Genomic DNA, 18820 nt, shown 5'->3' on the forward strand with positions numbered 1-18820 from the left:
GTGAGACACTGGGAGATGCATTTTTGATACATAATCAGATATGGTAAATAAACTTCTTATCATCTGTGTGATTTCTAATTATTTTAACCAGAGTTATGCTACAGTAATTAATTCTCCTGCTAGGTAAGAGGAAGCAAGACAAATTATAAACATAGTACAGATCTGCAAACTGATAAAGTTATTGCTGAAAAAGTCCTTACTCAGGAATGTCTGGCAGGGAAATGGTTAGTATGGTTATTTGGCAAACAGGAGTAAAGGAACACTGTTCATTCAGAGAAAATACAAAATGAAGGATAAAATAAAGGGTAAAAGGCATGGTCCGTTATAATTAATGTGAAGAAGGTAGTAAAGGTAGTATTAAAATCCCAGCGGATTACAAATGTATTGAAAGAAGTATCTAAGGGATCAGTTTTCAGATTATACATCACATGCATGCTTCTCAGGTTTGTGTGTGTGTGTATGTGTGTGTGTTTTTGGTGGGGGTACTTGAAAAGTATAAATCCAGAATTGGTATTTTTAAATTGCTCAACACTGGACTCTTGAAAGGTTGGAACTTGAATATCTCTACTCAAGCTAATACTAAACAAAGCATTTAGACTACATTTTTTGTCCTGGGAAGTACATTTAAACTACTGCACTTATCTTACCATTAGAATCAGTTTTGTGTGCCTCCTGTTTTGTGCCTGTTGTGAATCTGAAGTAAAAGCTATTATCTGAAATGTTTTTAAAGTTTGCAGCGCTTTATAGGTCACATTGCTTTTCAAGTTGTTTCTGTGCTGTTGCAGTTTTTCTGCATGCTTACTTTTCTCTCTCCTGAATGTGAAGCTATAAATTGATTTGGGTTACAACGATATCCATCTTTATTTTTCTGAGCTCTTAAGTGGATTATCAGTATTACTCATTGAATTCTGTTTTTGTCACTTTACAGACATTGTCTCTTTCTTTCGGCTTTTCCCGGTTAGAGGTCGCCACGGTGGATCACCTTGTCCGCTCATGATTGGCAATGGAGTTTTACGGTGTCAAGTTGCCAGCCCGGCACCCAACCTTCCAGGCACACACACACACGCACACACTCACACCTAGAGACAATTTTAGCATGTCCAATCCACTTGCAGCATGTCTTTGGGGATGTGGGAGGAAACCGGAAACCCACATGACCACAGGGAGGACATGCAGACTCTGCACAGAAGACACCCCAGCCAAAGATCAAACCAGAGAACCTCTTGCTGTGAGGCGACAACGCTAACCACTGCACCACTGCGGCCATCTGTCACTTTACAAACATAAAATAAAAAACAGTTTTGACCTGATATGTGAGTTGCAACCCAGTAGGAGTAGGCAATGTCTACATTTCTGGGAAAATAAGCACTATTGGCTAGAGCTTTAAGCTAGTTACATCCTGTTGGTATTTTACATTATGCGGGCAGTCAACCATCATTGTCCCTGGACTCTTGGAAGCTTGGTAGCTGAAAGACACTTTTCAAGCTAATACCAAACAAAGCATTGGACTCCATTTTGCATTCAGGGAAGTACATTTAAAATACTGCACTTATCTTAATATTTAAATCAGTTTTGTTATTCCCTATCCATTCACTGTTTTTGTGTCGTAGCTCTCAACCAGGCTCAACATTATCAGAGACAAATCCACACATAATCAGGGACAGTTTTAAAATGTTAGCCCTATTAACTTGAGACATTCACAGAATAAAAGAATGTGAATTAATATACATTTTCTGAACTAAAAGAAATCTACAACTCTAATTATTGTCATTATTTATTAAGTATAGTATACCACCATTTTTCCCAAAAGTCACCAGTTTTAGAAGGAATTAACACAGGATTAGCTAAAATTTAAGTCATAATCAGGACAGTTGAGAGGTATGTTTCTCATTGTGCTTTTAATCTTAGAGGCTTTTGAGCTTCCCACCACTACTGTATACCTGTGTTTGGAACCTCCTTTCAGTCTCATTTCTTGTATACTTGGACCTGTAAGCTCATCTCAGTCTCATCTCCTTTATACCTTGTCCTGTAAGCTCCTCCCAGTCTCATCTTCTATATACATGGACCTATAAGCTCCTCCCAGTCTCATTTCCTCTGCTTGTTTTACTCTGCACTGACAGATTAAATTGGGAAGACCCTCCCTTAGAATACTGAATTATGCTTTGAAATCACCTTACAATATGTGATTCTCATTGCTAGCTTGTCTGCCTTATGATCACCAAGTAATTCTTTTAACTAGGTTGATTTGTTTCTGGTACCTTTTTTTGGCTAATTAGTGTGTGTTTTTGCATTAAGAAGACAAAGTGCAATACTAGTGACACTAGAAAGGTAGCCTGTTTTTTTCAAGCTGGGAAACAAATAAGGAGGTTTAAAGTGAGATGTTTTCTTCTGCCAGAGCTCTTTTTAGTCTGTTTGCTCCCCTTTCTTTGAGTTAGTAAATTCAATGCATTTGTATAGCTCTTGGCTCAGTTACACAGACTTCACAAATGCTTGGTTTTCACGTCTGTGTCCTCATAGTGATTGGCTTGCATCTGGTGCCATGGCAGACTACAAGCATTTCTCTAAACTGAAATACTGCATTTTTCTAACTATTTCTGAAGGCTGATATTGTATTTTCAAATTATTTATTGTATTTTGCTGCATTTCAACTGTGAAGTGTAATTGCTTTTCCCTTGGTCTAGCTGCTGCTAGTGTGCTTTGAAATTAACTTAGTGTCTGTTCCTCTTTCCTGTCTTGTCTGCCTTAGAATTACAATGTGATTTACTTGTAGTAGCTAGTTTGATTTGTTTTTAGTAATTTTTCACTTTTGGCTAACTAAAGTACATTTTTAGGTTAAAAAGACTAGTGCTATAATTTTAGTGCCAGTAGAAAAGTAGTCTGATCTGTTGTAATTGGGAGAAATAAAGGTTGGTTTAAATATTTAAGTTTTAAAATTGTTTCATTGGCCAAAATGCTTTTTTAGTTGGTTTAGGGGTGGCCATGGTGGTACAGCAGTAAGCGTTGCCGCCTCACAGCAAGAGGTTCTTCGGTTCAATTCTTGGCTGCGGTGCCTTCTGTGCGGAGTCTGCATGTCCTCCTTGTGGTCGCGTGGGTTTCCTCCGGGTGCTCCGGTTTCCTCCCACATCCCAAAGATATGCTATAGGTGGATTGGACACTCTAAATTGGCCCTAGATGTGAGTATGTGCATGTGTGTGCCTTCTGTGGAAGTTTGGGTGCCGGGCTGGCAACTCAACACTGTAAAACTCCATTGCCAATCATGAGTGGACAGGTGATCCACTGTGGTGACCCCTAACTGGGAAAAAGCCAAAAGAAGAAGAAGAAGTCACTTTTCTTTGAGTGTATAAATTCTGCTGCTTGAAACACAGTGGTGCTTAGCAGTGTCTTGTATAAATGTAGGCACTTAGAAACTAAATTTTCCTTGTAAAACTCCCCCTGTAACTTTACCCAGTACTTAGATGTGCAAAGAGCAACTTGTTTGCACATGGACGAGCACTACTTGAATTCAGTCATGCATAGCCGTGCTGTAGTTTTTACCCTCAAAGCACCCGTTAGTCTGCTGTAAACCTCCTAGTGTACTGCCCCTTTTTATTTCACTTAAAAAAATATCTGACACCATGTATGTGCACTCACCCTAGTTCTCTGTTGCCAGCATGGTAGATATAGGCATTCTGAGACAGTGTAGGAATTGTCTCTTGTTCACTGGCAACCAGCGAATCCTTAGCCAAATGGATGTGTTTTGAGAGATGGAATTATACAATGTCACTGGAGGTGAGACTCTCACAAAAAAAATTCAAAATATATTGTGATTAACATAAATATTACACCCACCACCGTAGTACAGACCTGCACACAGACCAACATATGCTGAAACATCTAAAAGCAATCTTTCTTAACCCAAAGACCTCATACACATTTGTCCTACAAAATGAATCCAGAGCAACCCCCAAAGCACTCCACCAAAACAACACCTAATACAACACATGCAGCCACATCCTTTGGAGCCTCAACTACAAACCCCATAGGACAAAGCTAACACACTACCTAATATTTTAATCATAGGACAATCCTTTGTGAGACATACAGATACATATTCAGCAGGATGAATAAGGGTTAAGTCATGGTCACTAGTTTATTAGGGGTCAGGGTTCAGCAAATCACCCACACACTCAAGTCATGAAGCTGCAAGTGCCAGGATGACTCAGTCATAGTCCATGTGGATATGAATGACCTGAGACATACCTTGCTATGCTATATGTAGAAAGATATTATGGAGCTCTTGGACTATGTGTCCCAAGCTCATATGTACCTAGCACTGTGAAGCATTCTACCTTCACCAAAAAATGAACAAAAGATAATTGACTTCAATTATCGGTTTAGTTTCTAGTGTCAGTCCAAGGGGGTACACTGTTTGTCAGCATGGGAAAATATGGTCAACAGGCTATGTTGCTTTGTCAAGGATGGTCTGTACCTGACTCTTTAGGCTTTTGAATATTGGCTAAAACACTGTCCTCCCCCATCGTTCTTTTTTAGGCAATGCCAAACTGACAAACCTTCCAATATAGTAAAACTAACCCAAAGGAATTTAAAGGTGTTACTTTTCAATATCAGGAGGCTAAACAAGAAATTCCACCCTCAACATGGATAGTTGATATCCATGCAGTTACTGGAACATGGTTTAAAGCCACATAAAGCACCCTAGTGGTGCAGAGCTACTACAGAGGCAAGAACCACAAGTGGAGATGTTTCAGTTTATATCAATAACAAACTCACCTCAAGACTTTTCAAACAGCATGATAGGCTTGGCCTTCCCCATGTCTACTTTCCATAGACAAAGTCCTACATCATATCCTGTAGGTCTCCAAATTGCCAAGGCACTCAAGTCATTTCTAAGTGCCAATATGACTCGGTCATAGTGAATGTGGGTGTAAATGACCTGAGATGTACCTCCCTAGACTATATGAAGAGTGACATAGAGCTCCTGGACAATGTGTCCCAAAATAGTATGCTTCTAGCATTGGGCAACATTCTACCTTCACCAAGGATGATGCCAAAACATTTAGGAATGATTCTAAGGCAAACTTCCTACTACTAAGTGATAACCTGTCAAGATTTTAAGTCCCACCAAAGGCTGAAAGCACAGCAGTCTATGTGGAATTATTCACAGAAACCCCAAAGCCAAATCTGAGCTAAAGACATCCTCCAAAGCAAAGGGCAACTACAAGACTTTCTTTAGCTATGTCTAAAACTTCAAAGGCAGGACACAGCAGTGTGCAGAACTGATTCTAAATGGAGTCACTTACGAGAAGATATAGCAAATCTGGTGGCCAACAAATTTAGCTCCAGTTTTAACCCCCTCTCTCCTCTTGGCTGCATTCCAGGAAATGCCATCACACAACCCCCCCCAACTTTCACTATAGAGCAGGTCCTACATGCACTCTCCAAAAACACTGCATTGATGGGCCCTGATAATATCCCAGGATGCACCTGAAACATAACCTGTCAGAACAATTGGAGTCGGTGTTTAATCATAGCCTCCATGCAGGCTTTGTGCCATGTGAAGAGAGAACTGTAACAGTCATCCCTCTGCAGAAGAGTGAACCTTCAGCAGGTGCCAGGAACTATACTCCCATACGTTTTACTAGTCTCATATGCAAAACCATGGAAGGAATTATCATAGAAATGAGTAACAAGGACATATTAAACCTTCAAGCACTGGATCAAACCCAGTTTGGTTCATCATGGGGAACTCATGGATGTGGGCGAAACAATACATACTGCCTACCTTGATCTGGCTGAGGCATTTGATACAATACCTCACTTAGGCAATGTAAACAAACTCATATTATAGCCATAACCCCTGTGTTATGCACTGAATAGCTAGCTGTTTCTCAGATAGGACGCAGGAATTTAGGATAGTGGAGACCAACTCCAGAAAGAGGCTGGTCATAAGTGGAGTCTCTCAGGGGTCTGTGAAGGGTTCTCTTTTTTTGGCATCTACTTCATGGAAGTGAAGGCCAAGGTCAAGAGCCACTGGCTGACCATGTTTGCAGATGACAACAAACTAGGAGCAGTCATACAATCCCTCCAAAATGCTAACATCCTGCATGAATGACCAACATAGACAAATGACTGGTGCCAAAGCCACGGCTTAAAACTCAGTGCCAATAAATGCATAATAGTAAACTTTGGCATGCACTCACCCTAGGAAAGGGCATCAGTAACACACCACAAGGAGTAGAACCAGTACTCAGGGATTTGTGGATGTATGTAGATAGTAACCTGGCTTTCAACCAACAGGTATCTAAGGTGTAAGGAAGTCATTCAGTGTTGCTGAACTTATAAACAAGGGCATGGCAGGTAGGTTCAAGGAAATCATCATTCCAGTCTATTCAACCATCATCAAGCCCATCACTGTGTACTAAATCCACATTGCTATGTACCTGACCAGACACTTGCAACCACTGAAACATCAACAGAGGTCCTTCATAAAAAGAATACAGGGTGTAAAAAGCATGTCCTATGCAGATCACCTCTAAGTCCTATCTCAATGCTCTTATTTTCTACGGGCTGTTGAGAGGCAGTCAGCCATCCTTGGATCCCACTCTGATGGACCTTTTGCATACCTGCAAAATGAACAGCATCAGAATTACTCGATTTAGGGATTTAAACTTTACTTGTGACATAAATAGGACATGTTGGAGGGGCAGGTGTATGTCTCAGAGAATTTCTGTTCTTTGAAACAGACTTCACATTCATGTGAGGTGGAGTACTTCCCTAACTATTCAAAAGAAATTGGAAGTACACTCGAGGTTTAGCACCTACGTCTCTAATGGACACAGGCAACCTGTGCATTTTGCCCTAGCTGTCATACCCCTTAAGATGACCTTTAAGGCACATAAACATGCGAGATACATTTAAGATGACTAGCTAGGCTTGTAAAGACCCATGTAGTTGTCAGCCTAGTATACATATATAAACCAATGAACCTATGAGTAATGGGGAAGAAGGAGAACCTTGAAGTCCAGGTAGAGGGGCCAAATATCCATGGCAAATAATCCTGAAGCCACTTCTTAGCCTGAAAATGTAATGTCAAAATTGTGTGTGTGTGTTTATCTATATCTATCTGTCTATGTATATCTATTATCTAGCCATCTGTCTAACTATATATTTATATATGATTCTGTTTGTTTTGAATGACACAGTTTATTGGGTTGCAGTACATCAAACTTGACTCTCTGAATCTCCCTTCAAAGCAATACCATGGATCCCAGAAGGGAACTTGGTATACCTTCCTCATGCTAGGTCTCAATGAAATGAGTTAACCGAGTTGGGTCTCACTGAATTTTGTTCAGAGCTTTGAGATCTAATAAAAAGTGGCTTGATGAACTAAACGGGACACACACAAATATAAAGCACCGGATTGTCTCTAGCAGTTATTCTTAAGAAATCAGGAAATGTTACTTCCTTTGGAGGAATACAGAAATGTGGATGTGCTCCTAGTTTAATAGAAGTGGTAGCATAGGTAAAGTAGACCATTTTTGTCATTCTGTCTCATTTCAGTGGTGGCAAATGTAATGGACTTATTTCTACACGTCAGTTGTTTAACAATGCATTCATTTAAACTAGAAGTGTTTAGTGGTGCTTCTTCAGCATGGTATTCCACACTTTAAAACAAAATAGTATAATCTGTATATGTTAAAGGGGTATTTTGGTGAGGTGCCATCACCATCCTCTTTTACCATATTTTTTAACTCACTTTCCTCTCATGTTTGATATGTTTTTAATCTCCTTTTGGTAAGCACTTTCAGTTACAGCAAAGTAAAAGAAGAAAAATAACCAATCAGTTGAATTCAATATCTGAAGGAAATCATTACTGCATATTTACCTCAGTGACTTAGAAGATTCAAATTAACATAGATCTGGAGTAGAAAGTTATATGAAAGTTACTTGACAGAAATAATGTACTTTTTTCTAAGTGCTATATTGGATGCTGTAAGGCAGTACTTAAACTAGCGTCAGCTTACTAAGGCTCTTGCTGCTATTCCATTTAAGGGATTGTTGAAAAAAACTGTGTGTCACAGTAGTAATGTCAAAACATCAAGAAATAGTCATGGTATGTTGATGTGCTAAACCACTTCCAAAGAAGTAAACATGATCAACATAGGAACTCAAAAGTTATGTTTGGATTAGTGTTTATAGTTCTTTAACTTTCATTTTTGTTTCAAGGAGTCAGTTGGGAAGAAATGTGTTTATTTTGATGTCACTAAACTATGCCGCAAGATAAAAGATAGAAGAGTTTGAGTGGAAATAATGTAATGAGAAACAGGAAACAGTATTATTTTTATGGGCATTTTAAAAAGCATTAAGTAGCATTTTATTTATTTATTTGACATTTGTTAATCGGGTTGGTCCAATGCAACATCAAGGACATTCTGTAATGGTGGTGATGTACACATGTGTCGATGTGTGCATTTGAATTTGTACATATGTTTAGGAAGAATGGAAGAGGGGACTGTCTGTGCCAACATAATGCAGTGACCACCAGCGGTGATTACTGCAGGAAAGTGCTGATTAGCATTCTTTGGTAACACCACATGATTAAGAGGCATGTAAATTACCTGATAATGAGGTATTTCCTCATTACAGCTGCACATGTCTCTGAACTGCATTTTTCGTAACTGAGGAAACAACTCCCTTTTGACTACCGCTCAGTCCCTTGGTGAGGTTCTTTTTGAATCCAATTCAAACTCTTGATGGAAATGATGATTCACTGATTTAGTCATAGAATCATAGGTGTATGTGACCACTAGGGCCCTTAAATGCCTAGCCTTGCAATCCAAATGTGACCTACAAATTTGATTTATATTTGATTTATAGGGGGTGATTTACTGACTGTTGCATAATGGGAAACTAAGAAAATGCAGTCATATACTGCACCTTAGTTTCATTGTACAGACTTTTGTGAGAAACAAATATCTCTGCATTCAGTGCAGAATTTAATTAGAAGTATTACAGAACAAAAATATAGAAATATACACATTAAACATATTTTGTACCATGAGACTGTACCATGGAGTGGAAGGGTTGGTCTAGAAAGAGTCACTGCTATGCAGGTTTGCAAAGTAAAGGAAATTAGTTAAAGAAAATAAGGTGTCTGTAGCATTACATAACTACATACATTGTTATCTGTTATCTGTACTCATTTCTGGTTGTCACATCTGTGACACCCCACCACTGACCAGTAAACAAGGAGCTTCAGTCCTCACCACTGGCAACAGTGGGGGAGGTGTACACACTGGGAAGATGACAAGTACACACATAGTAAAGTACAATTTTTCCTAAGAGCACACAGAGATCACAGTCAGTCTAGGGCTGTTTTTCCCTCTTTCTCCAGAGCCCCAATAAGTCTCCTTACTGGCACAGCTATAGAGTTGAGATCTCAGCTGAGTGGCCAAGCCAAGACCTCCAGCACCCCCTCTGTACAACCAGTGATTTGTGTCCCTGCCCGAGTAGTTGACATACACACACCTGAGAACAGCTGGCAGAGGTTTACTAGCTATGCCCCCTTTTGCTCAGACTGTAAGGTAGTTTTCACTGCCACCATTCACTACTTATCAGCTACTTTAAGGCCCTTAGCAAAGGATGTCCAATCTTACTGTGTAATGTTACTATTAATCCAAATGGTAGTTTGACCAAGAGCGAGGATATTAGGAGTGGCCTGGACAGTGTAACCAAATAGATATGCAAGTGCTCTAAGAGCTTAGATATCTCTAGACAGACCAGCCACAACTGAAAAGTTTAAATATATTTAATAATAAATAAAAGAACAAGAAAATACTTTGTAAATAATCACAGTAACTTCAGAGTTCAAAATCACAGGAAATATTTAAAACAACATTGCAGGACAGTCTCAAATAAATACAGAAAACATCTAAACTAATTTTTACTATATTCCTAACTATGTCTAGAATAATTCTTATACCCCAGAAATTTACTGTTACAGCAAGGTAAGTGTGGTGAATGGATCTTCTAGCTGATGTTGTCAGGTCAAAGACAAATACAGAATGCTCAGTCTCTCTCTCTCTCTCTCTCTCTCTCTCTCTCAGAGAGTTCTTAAATTAATATCTCAAATATTGCTGCTGGGATACTTGCAGCATGATATCACTTCTAGTCATCTGACTATCTCAGGCAAAACCATTGATGCAGGTGTAGCATTTAGCATCTATCTGCAAAAACACATAGATCTTAGCTCTTTTGGCAAATGGTAGAAGGTGTAAAATAATTTGCATTCTTCCACATTTAAAGGCAATACAAAAAAAACTTCTAGTTCTAGACATTGTCTCCTGTTGCAGTGAAACTGAAAGATAATATCTCTTTTATTAGATGGTTATAAAATAATTTATTTTTAACTATTTTTTCTGAAGTTTTGCAAGTTAACCTTCTTTGTGCCAGTTCACACTGCTAAAGCATATACATTTGCACAGTTACAATAGTTTATATACATTTCTGTTCTTTTCCAGTAGGGTATACTGTGGATACATCTTTAAGCTGAGTACTCGACAACATATCTCTTCAGCACATGTCAGTACAGACCATCTTATATGACATACAGGTCTAATACATTTGTAACACAAGCATATGAATCATGTTGATATTCACAAATGACACAACCATTTACAAAATTTCAGACAGCTGTGCTGGCAGTATCGCCCTTTGTCACACTTCTATATAAATCATATTAATATTCAGAAATGACATGTAATTATTTACAAAATTCCAGATAGCTGGGCTGGCAGTATTTCATTTTGTTACATCTATGAAAGAATGTAGAGCAAATGTATTCTTAGTAAAAAGAGTTTGAAATGGAACAGCTTGCAAGATCTTTACAGAGCGAATAGAAGGCTGACAATGAAGTAATGGATATTTATGACAGAGACATTTGTCCCTGATCCCCCAGCAAACAACAAACACACCAAAATGCCTAGTGACCATTTTATTAAAGACACAAATCCAAGCAGCAACAATAAAATATTATCACCATGCCTATTAAAACACAGATAAACTTGTATGACCATAACATAATCACATCATCGTATAAACTGCATTTATCCCAATTTCACCTGACAGGCAAATTAACTTTGCTCACCAGTCACAACCATCAGGCAGCATGAAATGCAAATCACTCATTTTCATATATTCCTCCCAGGGCAGTATCTTAACTGTTTAACTTATCTATAATCCAAAGAGAAAAGGGGGAAAGGGGCTTCCTCAAAACCAAAAGCATTGCCCCTCTGCCAGCCAATCATGTCAGTAGGGAAGGTGGGATGGCTTCAATGCTCTGCTCACAGAAGCAAATTCTAACCAGTCCCCTGCATTATATCACCTTCTCATAAGTCCACCTTAACTTCTCTTTGCCTTATCTCACTCCCCCTCCAATGCTTAACCTGTTTCTATCTCTCACCCATTCCACTCATCCAATAACACTCTAACTGTAAAACAATAGTGATACCCCTACCCTCTTATCTCACTACAGCCAAACTGCCCTTTATCACAGCCAAAATCACGACCCCCCCCCACAAATCAAGGAATCAGGGGCAAACATGTTTGCCAGGGCCCACCTCCTTTATTTTCTTATAAAAAAATTAGAATGAAACAAGCCTGTGGTTAAACAAAAATGTGCTTACAAAAAGTTGTGTTGTGATGCTTACTGATGTGATATAAAGAAATAGAGAAACAAGTAACTAAGATCCTGGTGTTTGTAACAAAGTGTTTGCATAAGTTAATAGTCCATCAGTGCAGTTATCTCATGTAAAAGCCTTGTGTGTTTCAGAAAGTGTGCTGCATTCCTACATCTTCTTTGTAGGGCAGATGGAAGAATAAGCCAAATAAGATGTCAAAATGAAGAATGGAAAGTATTTAAATAAAAGCGCTTTGCTGCTAAGGAAAGTGTAAAACAATATTAAATAAATAGGTTATCTATTGTTATAATAGGCAAGTAAAAATTAAAGGCTGCATGGGCTAGGCAGCCTAGTCCATATGTTGCTTTGAAATGGATCTATATATATTTATATATCTATTTATATATATATATATATATATATATATATATATATCTATATATATATATAATGTTTATACTATTAAGTAAACGTACCATAATTAAGTTTCAGTAACATTTAAGCAAAAGTGTGTGCAATTTTAATTAATTTGTTTTATTTTGATTTCAGACCAGAAAAGACAAAGCTTCAGGTTATCCCTGGCCATATAGATGTCCGAGTAGAATGTGTTCCTGCAGATATTTCAAGTAAGTACAAACATAAAACAGCTGAAGTACACAATTCCCTGCATTACGTATGTTAGTAACTGGTTACCAGAATCACTGACAGAGATTAAGTTAAAATTATAATAAAAATTATGTTTCAGAGCTTCAGAATGTGTTCCTCTACAGCTAAGTCACCTAACAGCATACACTGGCAAATTCACCATTAAACATTATGAAATAGAAATATCCCCAGTAAGATAATGCAATCCATTTTCACTGCTAATATTTGTAGTGGTGTGGTTTAAGGACCCAAAATCACTTTCTGGGTCCCCATTACTTATCCATTTAGACATAGTAGGTTTCTACCTGATAGTTATGATTTATGGTATATTTCTTCTAACCTTGAAATGCTTGACTTCCAAAAAATGTACTGAAATTAGACTTTTAGTGCTGAAATTAGAGTCTAGTGCCGAGTGGGGCCACTCAGAAGTTCCGCCCCTGGATCTATTAAGAGAAGGTTCTAATCATCCAACTATAATCTAGATAGCCAAGCAATCAGTACCATTTTGAGAAAAAATTGGGACATATTGAAGGGTGACGTAAATGTATTTTCTAGGTCGGGCAGTGAACCAAAAATAATCTACAGAAAAGGGGAGCCCATTAAAAATGTTTAGAAAAAAAATATTAGAGAAATCCAGATTTGATTTAGTATGAATTTGAATGTGGTGCATGTTCTCAGTGCCCATATATTTTTTGTGGCACTGAATTCACTGTTAATGGGCATGTTTACAGTATACAAGACAGATATAATTGTTGTAGTCAAAATATTGTTTATTTGGCTCAATGTCAACAATGTCCTGCATTTTATGTAGGAAAGACCTCTGGGAGGTTAAAAGATCACATATATGAGCATTTGCAAGATATTAAGAAGCAGAACACCACCAATGCTCTTTTTAAACACTTGAGGTTAAATGATGGACATATATTTTGATTTTTGGTTATTAACAAAATTGAGAAAGATGTTCAGGGGTGGGTCGTGGATGAGCATTTAGAGTCTAGTGAGCTAAAATGGCAGCTCAAATTAAATGCAACCCAATACCCTGGCCTCAACAAGGCAATTTCTTTTAGTTTAATTGTAAAATTAAAGTATTTGAATTCGTAGTAGAAAAGCATTGGTTACTTGTTATGTATGTAGACGTATTTATTGCCTGTGTTTAATTCATTATGGAGTTCTGAAGAAATTCCTATGGGAATGAAAGCGCTTAACTCCTTTGTTTTATGTTGTTGATGGTTTTATTAAATGTTGTTTTTTTTTTTATAAGTGGTGAGCATCGTTCCTTGGAAGTTTTTACTGGTCACTGGTTTCCTGCATCTACCTGTCGTGGGCTGTTTGTGTTTTATCTAGTTTGTGGTTATTTTACTACTTGACCACAGCATAGGCATGAGCCTCCAAGTCTGTCCCCTCCACTATATATGCACCCCCAGTGATTACTCTGCCCTTTCACTGGATAGGTCATCATTTTTAGCAAGAAGTTATTAAGAAGTTCCCACCTTCATATGTTCTTGAGTGTTGACTAGATTCTTTATTCTAGAACTTGACAGCTTATGAGTTTTTTCTTTTCCATCCGTCCCCCATAGGTGCTCTTCTTTTTGCTGTGAGAGGCTCATGCAAACACTACAGGTGTCACCAGCTGTTCTATATCATTTTCCTAAGGACTTGGGTAGACTGAGATAAAGCCTACTGTTATTCTCCCGTCGAAGCCTATGATTAAAGATGATATTGATATGTACATATTTGTGGCATCTCCATGAAAGAAAATTGACCAACTTGACTAACTACCCAATTGATGCCTTTCTCTTCTAATTTGGTACCGAAAACAGACTCCTAAATCTTTTTGTCAGCTTGGCACAGAACCACCCCCTCCCTCTCACCTGAGACAGTATTCAAGGCAGTGGGCAGATTTGGTAAAAGGATGCCCTGGTGAACCTTTGATATGGTGGATGCTGTCACTAGGATTGTCCACCAATACCTACCTCAGTACACTTATTTGACAGAAGGTCATTTTTTGTAATGAACAGCTGAGCTTGGCTACCTTGAGTTATGCTCTTATGAGTAAAGTCCTGTTTGGCAAATCCTGTAATGATATCATACAGCAGTTGTCTTTTCTGGTGAGTAGAACATATGTGAACCTTCTTCCTTTTCTAAGGCTTTCCAGTCTTGAGATGGAAGAAGGCTTTCAGGTGCTAAAAAGTGGCCTGCCAGGCACCGAGTCTTGCATAGTACTACATCCTTCTTGAAATTTAGTATGGAATTCTCAGATGCTAAGATAGATATTTTAGATGTGATAGTCCATAAGGATATGATAGGGGAGCTATCCGCAAGAACTTTTAAGAAACTGTGTAAGAACAGTAATCTTCTACATAAAACTAGTATGCATCCAAGACATATCCTAAGGAATGTGTTAAGAAATTAGATTTTAAGAGTTATGAGACTACATACTGATGGGGCATCACTAGAGACAGCTATTGATACATTGAAGTTCGAATTTATCAATAGAGGTTACAAAAAGGAGGAAACTGAATGAGCTGTGAAAGAAATGCATAGTACTAGAAGTGCTCTGCTTAGACCTTATTTCTCAGATTTTTCTGATGAGCCACCTAGGTCTGACGTGTCTACTGAAGTTGCACAGGGTCACTCTTACTTTTTCTAGTGATGTTGATGTGACATGTGATATTATAAAGAAGAACTGGTCTATTCTTTTGACAGACCCAGAACTGAGTAAAAGGTTATGACCCTCACCTAAATTTGTTTTCAGGAATAATAAAACACTTAAGCAATGTCTATGTTCTAGACAACAGTTACCTGCTATGACAATATATTCAGAACGTAAGGGTACGTATCCATGTAGGTCCTGTAGTGCTTGTAAGTATATATGGAGTGTAACCTCCATTGTTCATCCCAGAATGATAAAGACTATTGAATTTAGTTTTTATGCAGACTGCAGTATGAAAAATATTGTTTATCTAGTTAAATGTGTAGAGTGTGATGGATTCTGTATTGGTAAAAGCAATCATACTCTTAAGGAAAGGATACTAGAACACAGCAATGCCATTAAAAATAAGAAACTAAGTAATGCCCTTGCACAGTATGTTTTAGATAGTGGAGAAATGCACTCTCTTAGGTTTCTGGCTTTAAGTATTGTATATTGTGGTATACGGGAAGGGGATTGTATACTGTGGTATACAGGAAGGGGATTTATGTAATGAAACAGAGTACACTGAATTACGTTGGATTCTAGACTTTCGGGCTAATATTAATCCAGGTTTGAATAACTATGTTTCTTTAAAACCTGCTCTGAGAAAGAGATGCTTACATCATTGAATTTATTAGCTGGGTGTTGTCACACGATTTGCTTTTAGTCTTTCATTGGATGTGCTTTTATTTAAATGTTTGAATGTTATGTTGGTTTTTATTTATGATCTGAAGAAGCGGAGTTTCCACGAAAGCACTCACCAATTTTTAATAAAGCCACTCAGCCTACTGTGGACGTCTGTTTTTATTTTTCAGGCACCAAGTCTGTCTGCCTTCTTGGTTCTCCCTTGATGTTATCCAAGTTGATCTATTAACCGTGACTATATTACAAGGTTTGAGCAACCAACGGTATCAAAGAAAGTGCTGGCATAGCCTAAATCCATTGTTAATGGGGGTGGGGGGTATTCTGACAAGAAATCAGGAAGTACAGATTTATTACCATCTCCTTTTGGATCTAAGGAGTTGTGTAGGGGGAGGGTGAGTCCAGTTGACCCTGGATTTCAGCAAGTTAAACAGCCATATCAGCACTGAGAACTTTCACAGAGTATGATGCCATTACTTCTAGAAGAATTCTCTGTCACGTCAGATTATATGCTGGATACCTAATGGTGCATCAGCATTTGGAAATTTCTTAGAAGAGTTTTGTTCTTTAATCCTGTGAAGGTGTTGTCAATAAAGAGTGCTGCCATCTGACTTTTTATGCACTTCCAGGATACTGACAAATGTGTAACTATGTGAGCAGAGGTCTTGTAGCAATCAGATTCCCTATTATTATATTTTCTTTAACTAGATGATTTACTGCTTGACTGCCTTATCTGAGGAGGCTGTAGGATAAATGCAGACTTTGACCCTTTACCAAGAACAGGCCTTAGCTAGTTGAAATCATCACTGCTTCCGTTATGCCACATTTCTTTCATTAGTGTGGTGCCTGATAGAGTCCATTCAAAAGAATTCCTTCCTGTGGACAGGATGTTGGACCTCATGAAAGAAGTAACCCTAATTGCATCCCAGGTTCACACCTCTACTCTTGTGCGTTTTTCTGGGTTATGGTAGTTAATTTGGCCTACCTCTTATATGCAGTTCATACAACCAGTGGTGCATAGCCAGTGACAGCAGAACCATTTTTTCTCTTGTATGTCCTCTTCTTCTCATGAGATTTGTTCTTTTTAAAAAGAACCATACAACATGTCAGCAGAAGGAAGCACCTATGTGTTTCATCCACTGCAGTGGTGAAGGAGATGCCCATTTATTTTGTCACTGCAGTGGATCATCTGAAAGATTATTTATTGTGATAAGTACTGCCATATATGTTATTTCTGATGAAACATACATTTATATTCAATACTATGTATTCATAATAAAATATTGACAAGGATATGTAATGTAATATAAAATGACCAAGGTTACTGAAAACCTGGAAAACAAGCAAATTTGTTTATTTTACAGTAGCAGACCACATTAATGTGACCTGATTATATAATGAACTATCCACACAGTGGAGTAATTTTTTATTTCAATTAATTAAATGGGTTAGTCCCTTTAATCCACAGATATTTTTGTAGGAGAGAATTAGGGATGCAAACCAAGAAGAAGTTTTAGCATGGTAGCCAAGCACAAGCACACACACACACACACACACACACACACACACACACACACACACACACACACACACACACACACACACATGCACATGCACATGCACATGCACAGACACACACGTACACACATCATGTTTGAGGATGTAGGAAGAACCCTTTGTACATGGAGAAAAGCCAAAAAGTTATGGAAAAATGTCGAAACTGCACCCAGATAAGCATCTAATATTCAGAACTGTACCTCAAACCTTGGAAGTGGCAGGTATCAACACTAACCAAGGCATCACTTTGCAAATAGCTTTCCACAATGACATCACTATATTTAGATCAGAAATGGAAGGAAACATACTTATAAATTAAACCAATGTGTTTTATTAAGAAGCCATTTCAGGAGTCTCTCTCACTTTTTTTTTTTTTTGCTGCGTAATAACATAATTCCCGGAAGGACAAAATTAGTCAATTTCATTTTGTGATATAAACAAACAAAACAATGAGGCAAGGTGCCTGAAGATACTGTTAACCAACAAAAAACAAGTACAAGCACCAAAAGGAGGTCCACAAAGTCGCATACCAAGCAATAGTCAGAAGAACATAAACGCATCACTCCCCACAGCGTTTTCGTCAATAAGATTTCTTCAGATGTATGAATACAATTTTGTGATATATAACCCACTACTGAATGATGAATGATGTTGCACATTTTACACTCCAGTCTGGACCTGCAGATTGATAGCTATACTCTGTGATGGCAGAGAAATGAAATGCCCCCCCCCCCCGCTACAGAAACAGCTCAATAAGAAGAATGATATAACAAATGTACTCCACAGAAACGTGAATGCACTCTGAAACGTGATCAGAGGAGAATTATCAGGTTGTAGCTACTTAGCATCGCATAATGCCTGCTGATGTCAGCTGCACTGGCAGTTCACTGAGAGGCTCCAACAGTAAATACATGCTACACTTAGAGAATCATGGAGCACTACTCTGTATACAGCAGTGGAGACCTGGAAAAAGCTGTTATGAGCAGAGCACACAATATACTGAAAAACCAAGTCACACACACAATGGCTGTCCGTTGTCATGTAAAATTGCTTAGTTCTGATTGGTCAATTTATGCATTTGCAGAAAAGAAAATGTGATTCAGAGTCAGCTTTAGCAGGAAGAGGAAGACCTCAGTATTGGCTATTTTACATGCCTCCAAATGACTCATTTTACAGCACATGCAAAAATCACTTTATAGCTGTAATTAAATTACCTCTGGTGGTCCATGAATCGTGTGGGCAAAGGAACCCCCATAGACTCTCATGCACAAATTCAGACATCCATGGACACTAATGGTCATGCTCTTGTATGCGCACGCACGCACGCACACACACACACACACACACACACACACACACACACACACACACACACACACACACACACACACACACACACACACACAGCTTGTACACACTCAGAGAGAGAGGCACACACACACAGTCTCTCTCCATCATCTCCTACAACCACCCAGGTAGACAGACATTCAAATACACATGCAGTCATTGTACTCCATTTATTCCCCTGCAGACAAGCATACACATTGATGCATGCATGCACATACTCACACACCACACAACACTACTGCTGCACTGAAGTTCACTA

At 38.4% G+C, this 18820-nt stretch overlaps 1 protein-coding gene across 1 annotated transcript in view; it reads left to right on the forward strand.

Moving 5' to 3' along the window:
• Positions 1-18820, forward strand: part of DOCK11 (dedicator of cytokinesis 11) — a 1858863-nt gene that overhangs the window by 488836 nt on the left and 1351207 nt on the right. The window contains exon 16 of the mRNA XM_044057487.1: positions 12228-12304. Coding sequence (XP_043913422.1) covers positions 12228-12304 — 77 coding nt within the window. The remainder of the gene's footprint in view (positions 1-12227; positions 12305-18820) is intronic.

Source organism: Protopterus annectens, chromosome 15.part0, assembly GCF_019279795.1.
Source record: "Protopterus annectens isolate FY-2018-M chromosome 15.part0, PAN1.0, whole genome shotgun sequence".
Taxonomy (NCBI): Eukaryota; Metazoa; Chordata; order Ceratodontiformes; family Protopteridae; genus Protopterus; species Protopterus annectens.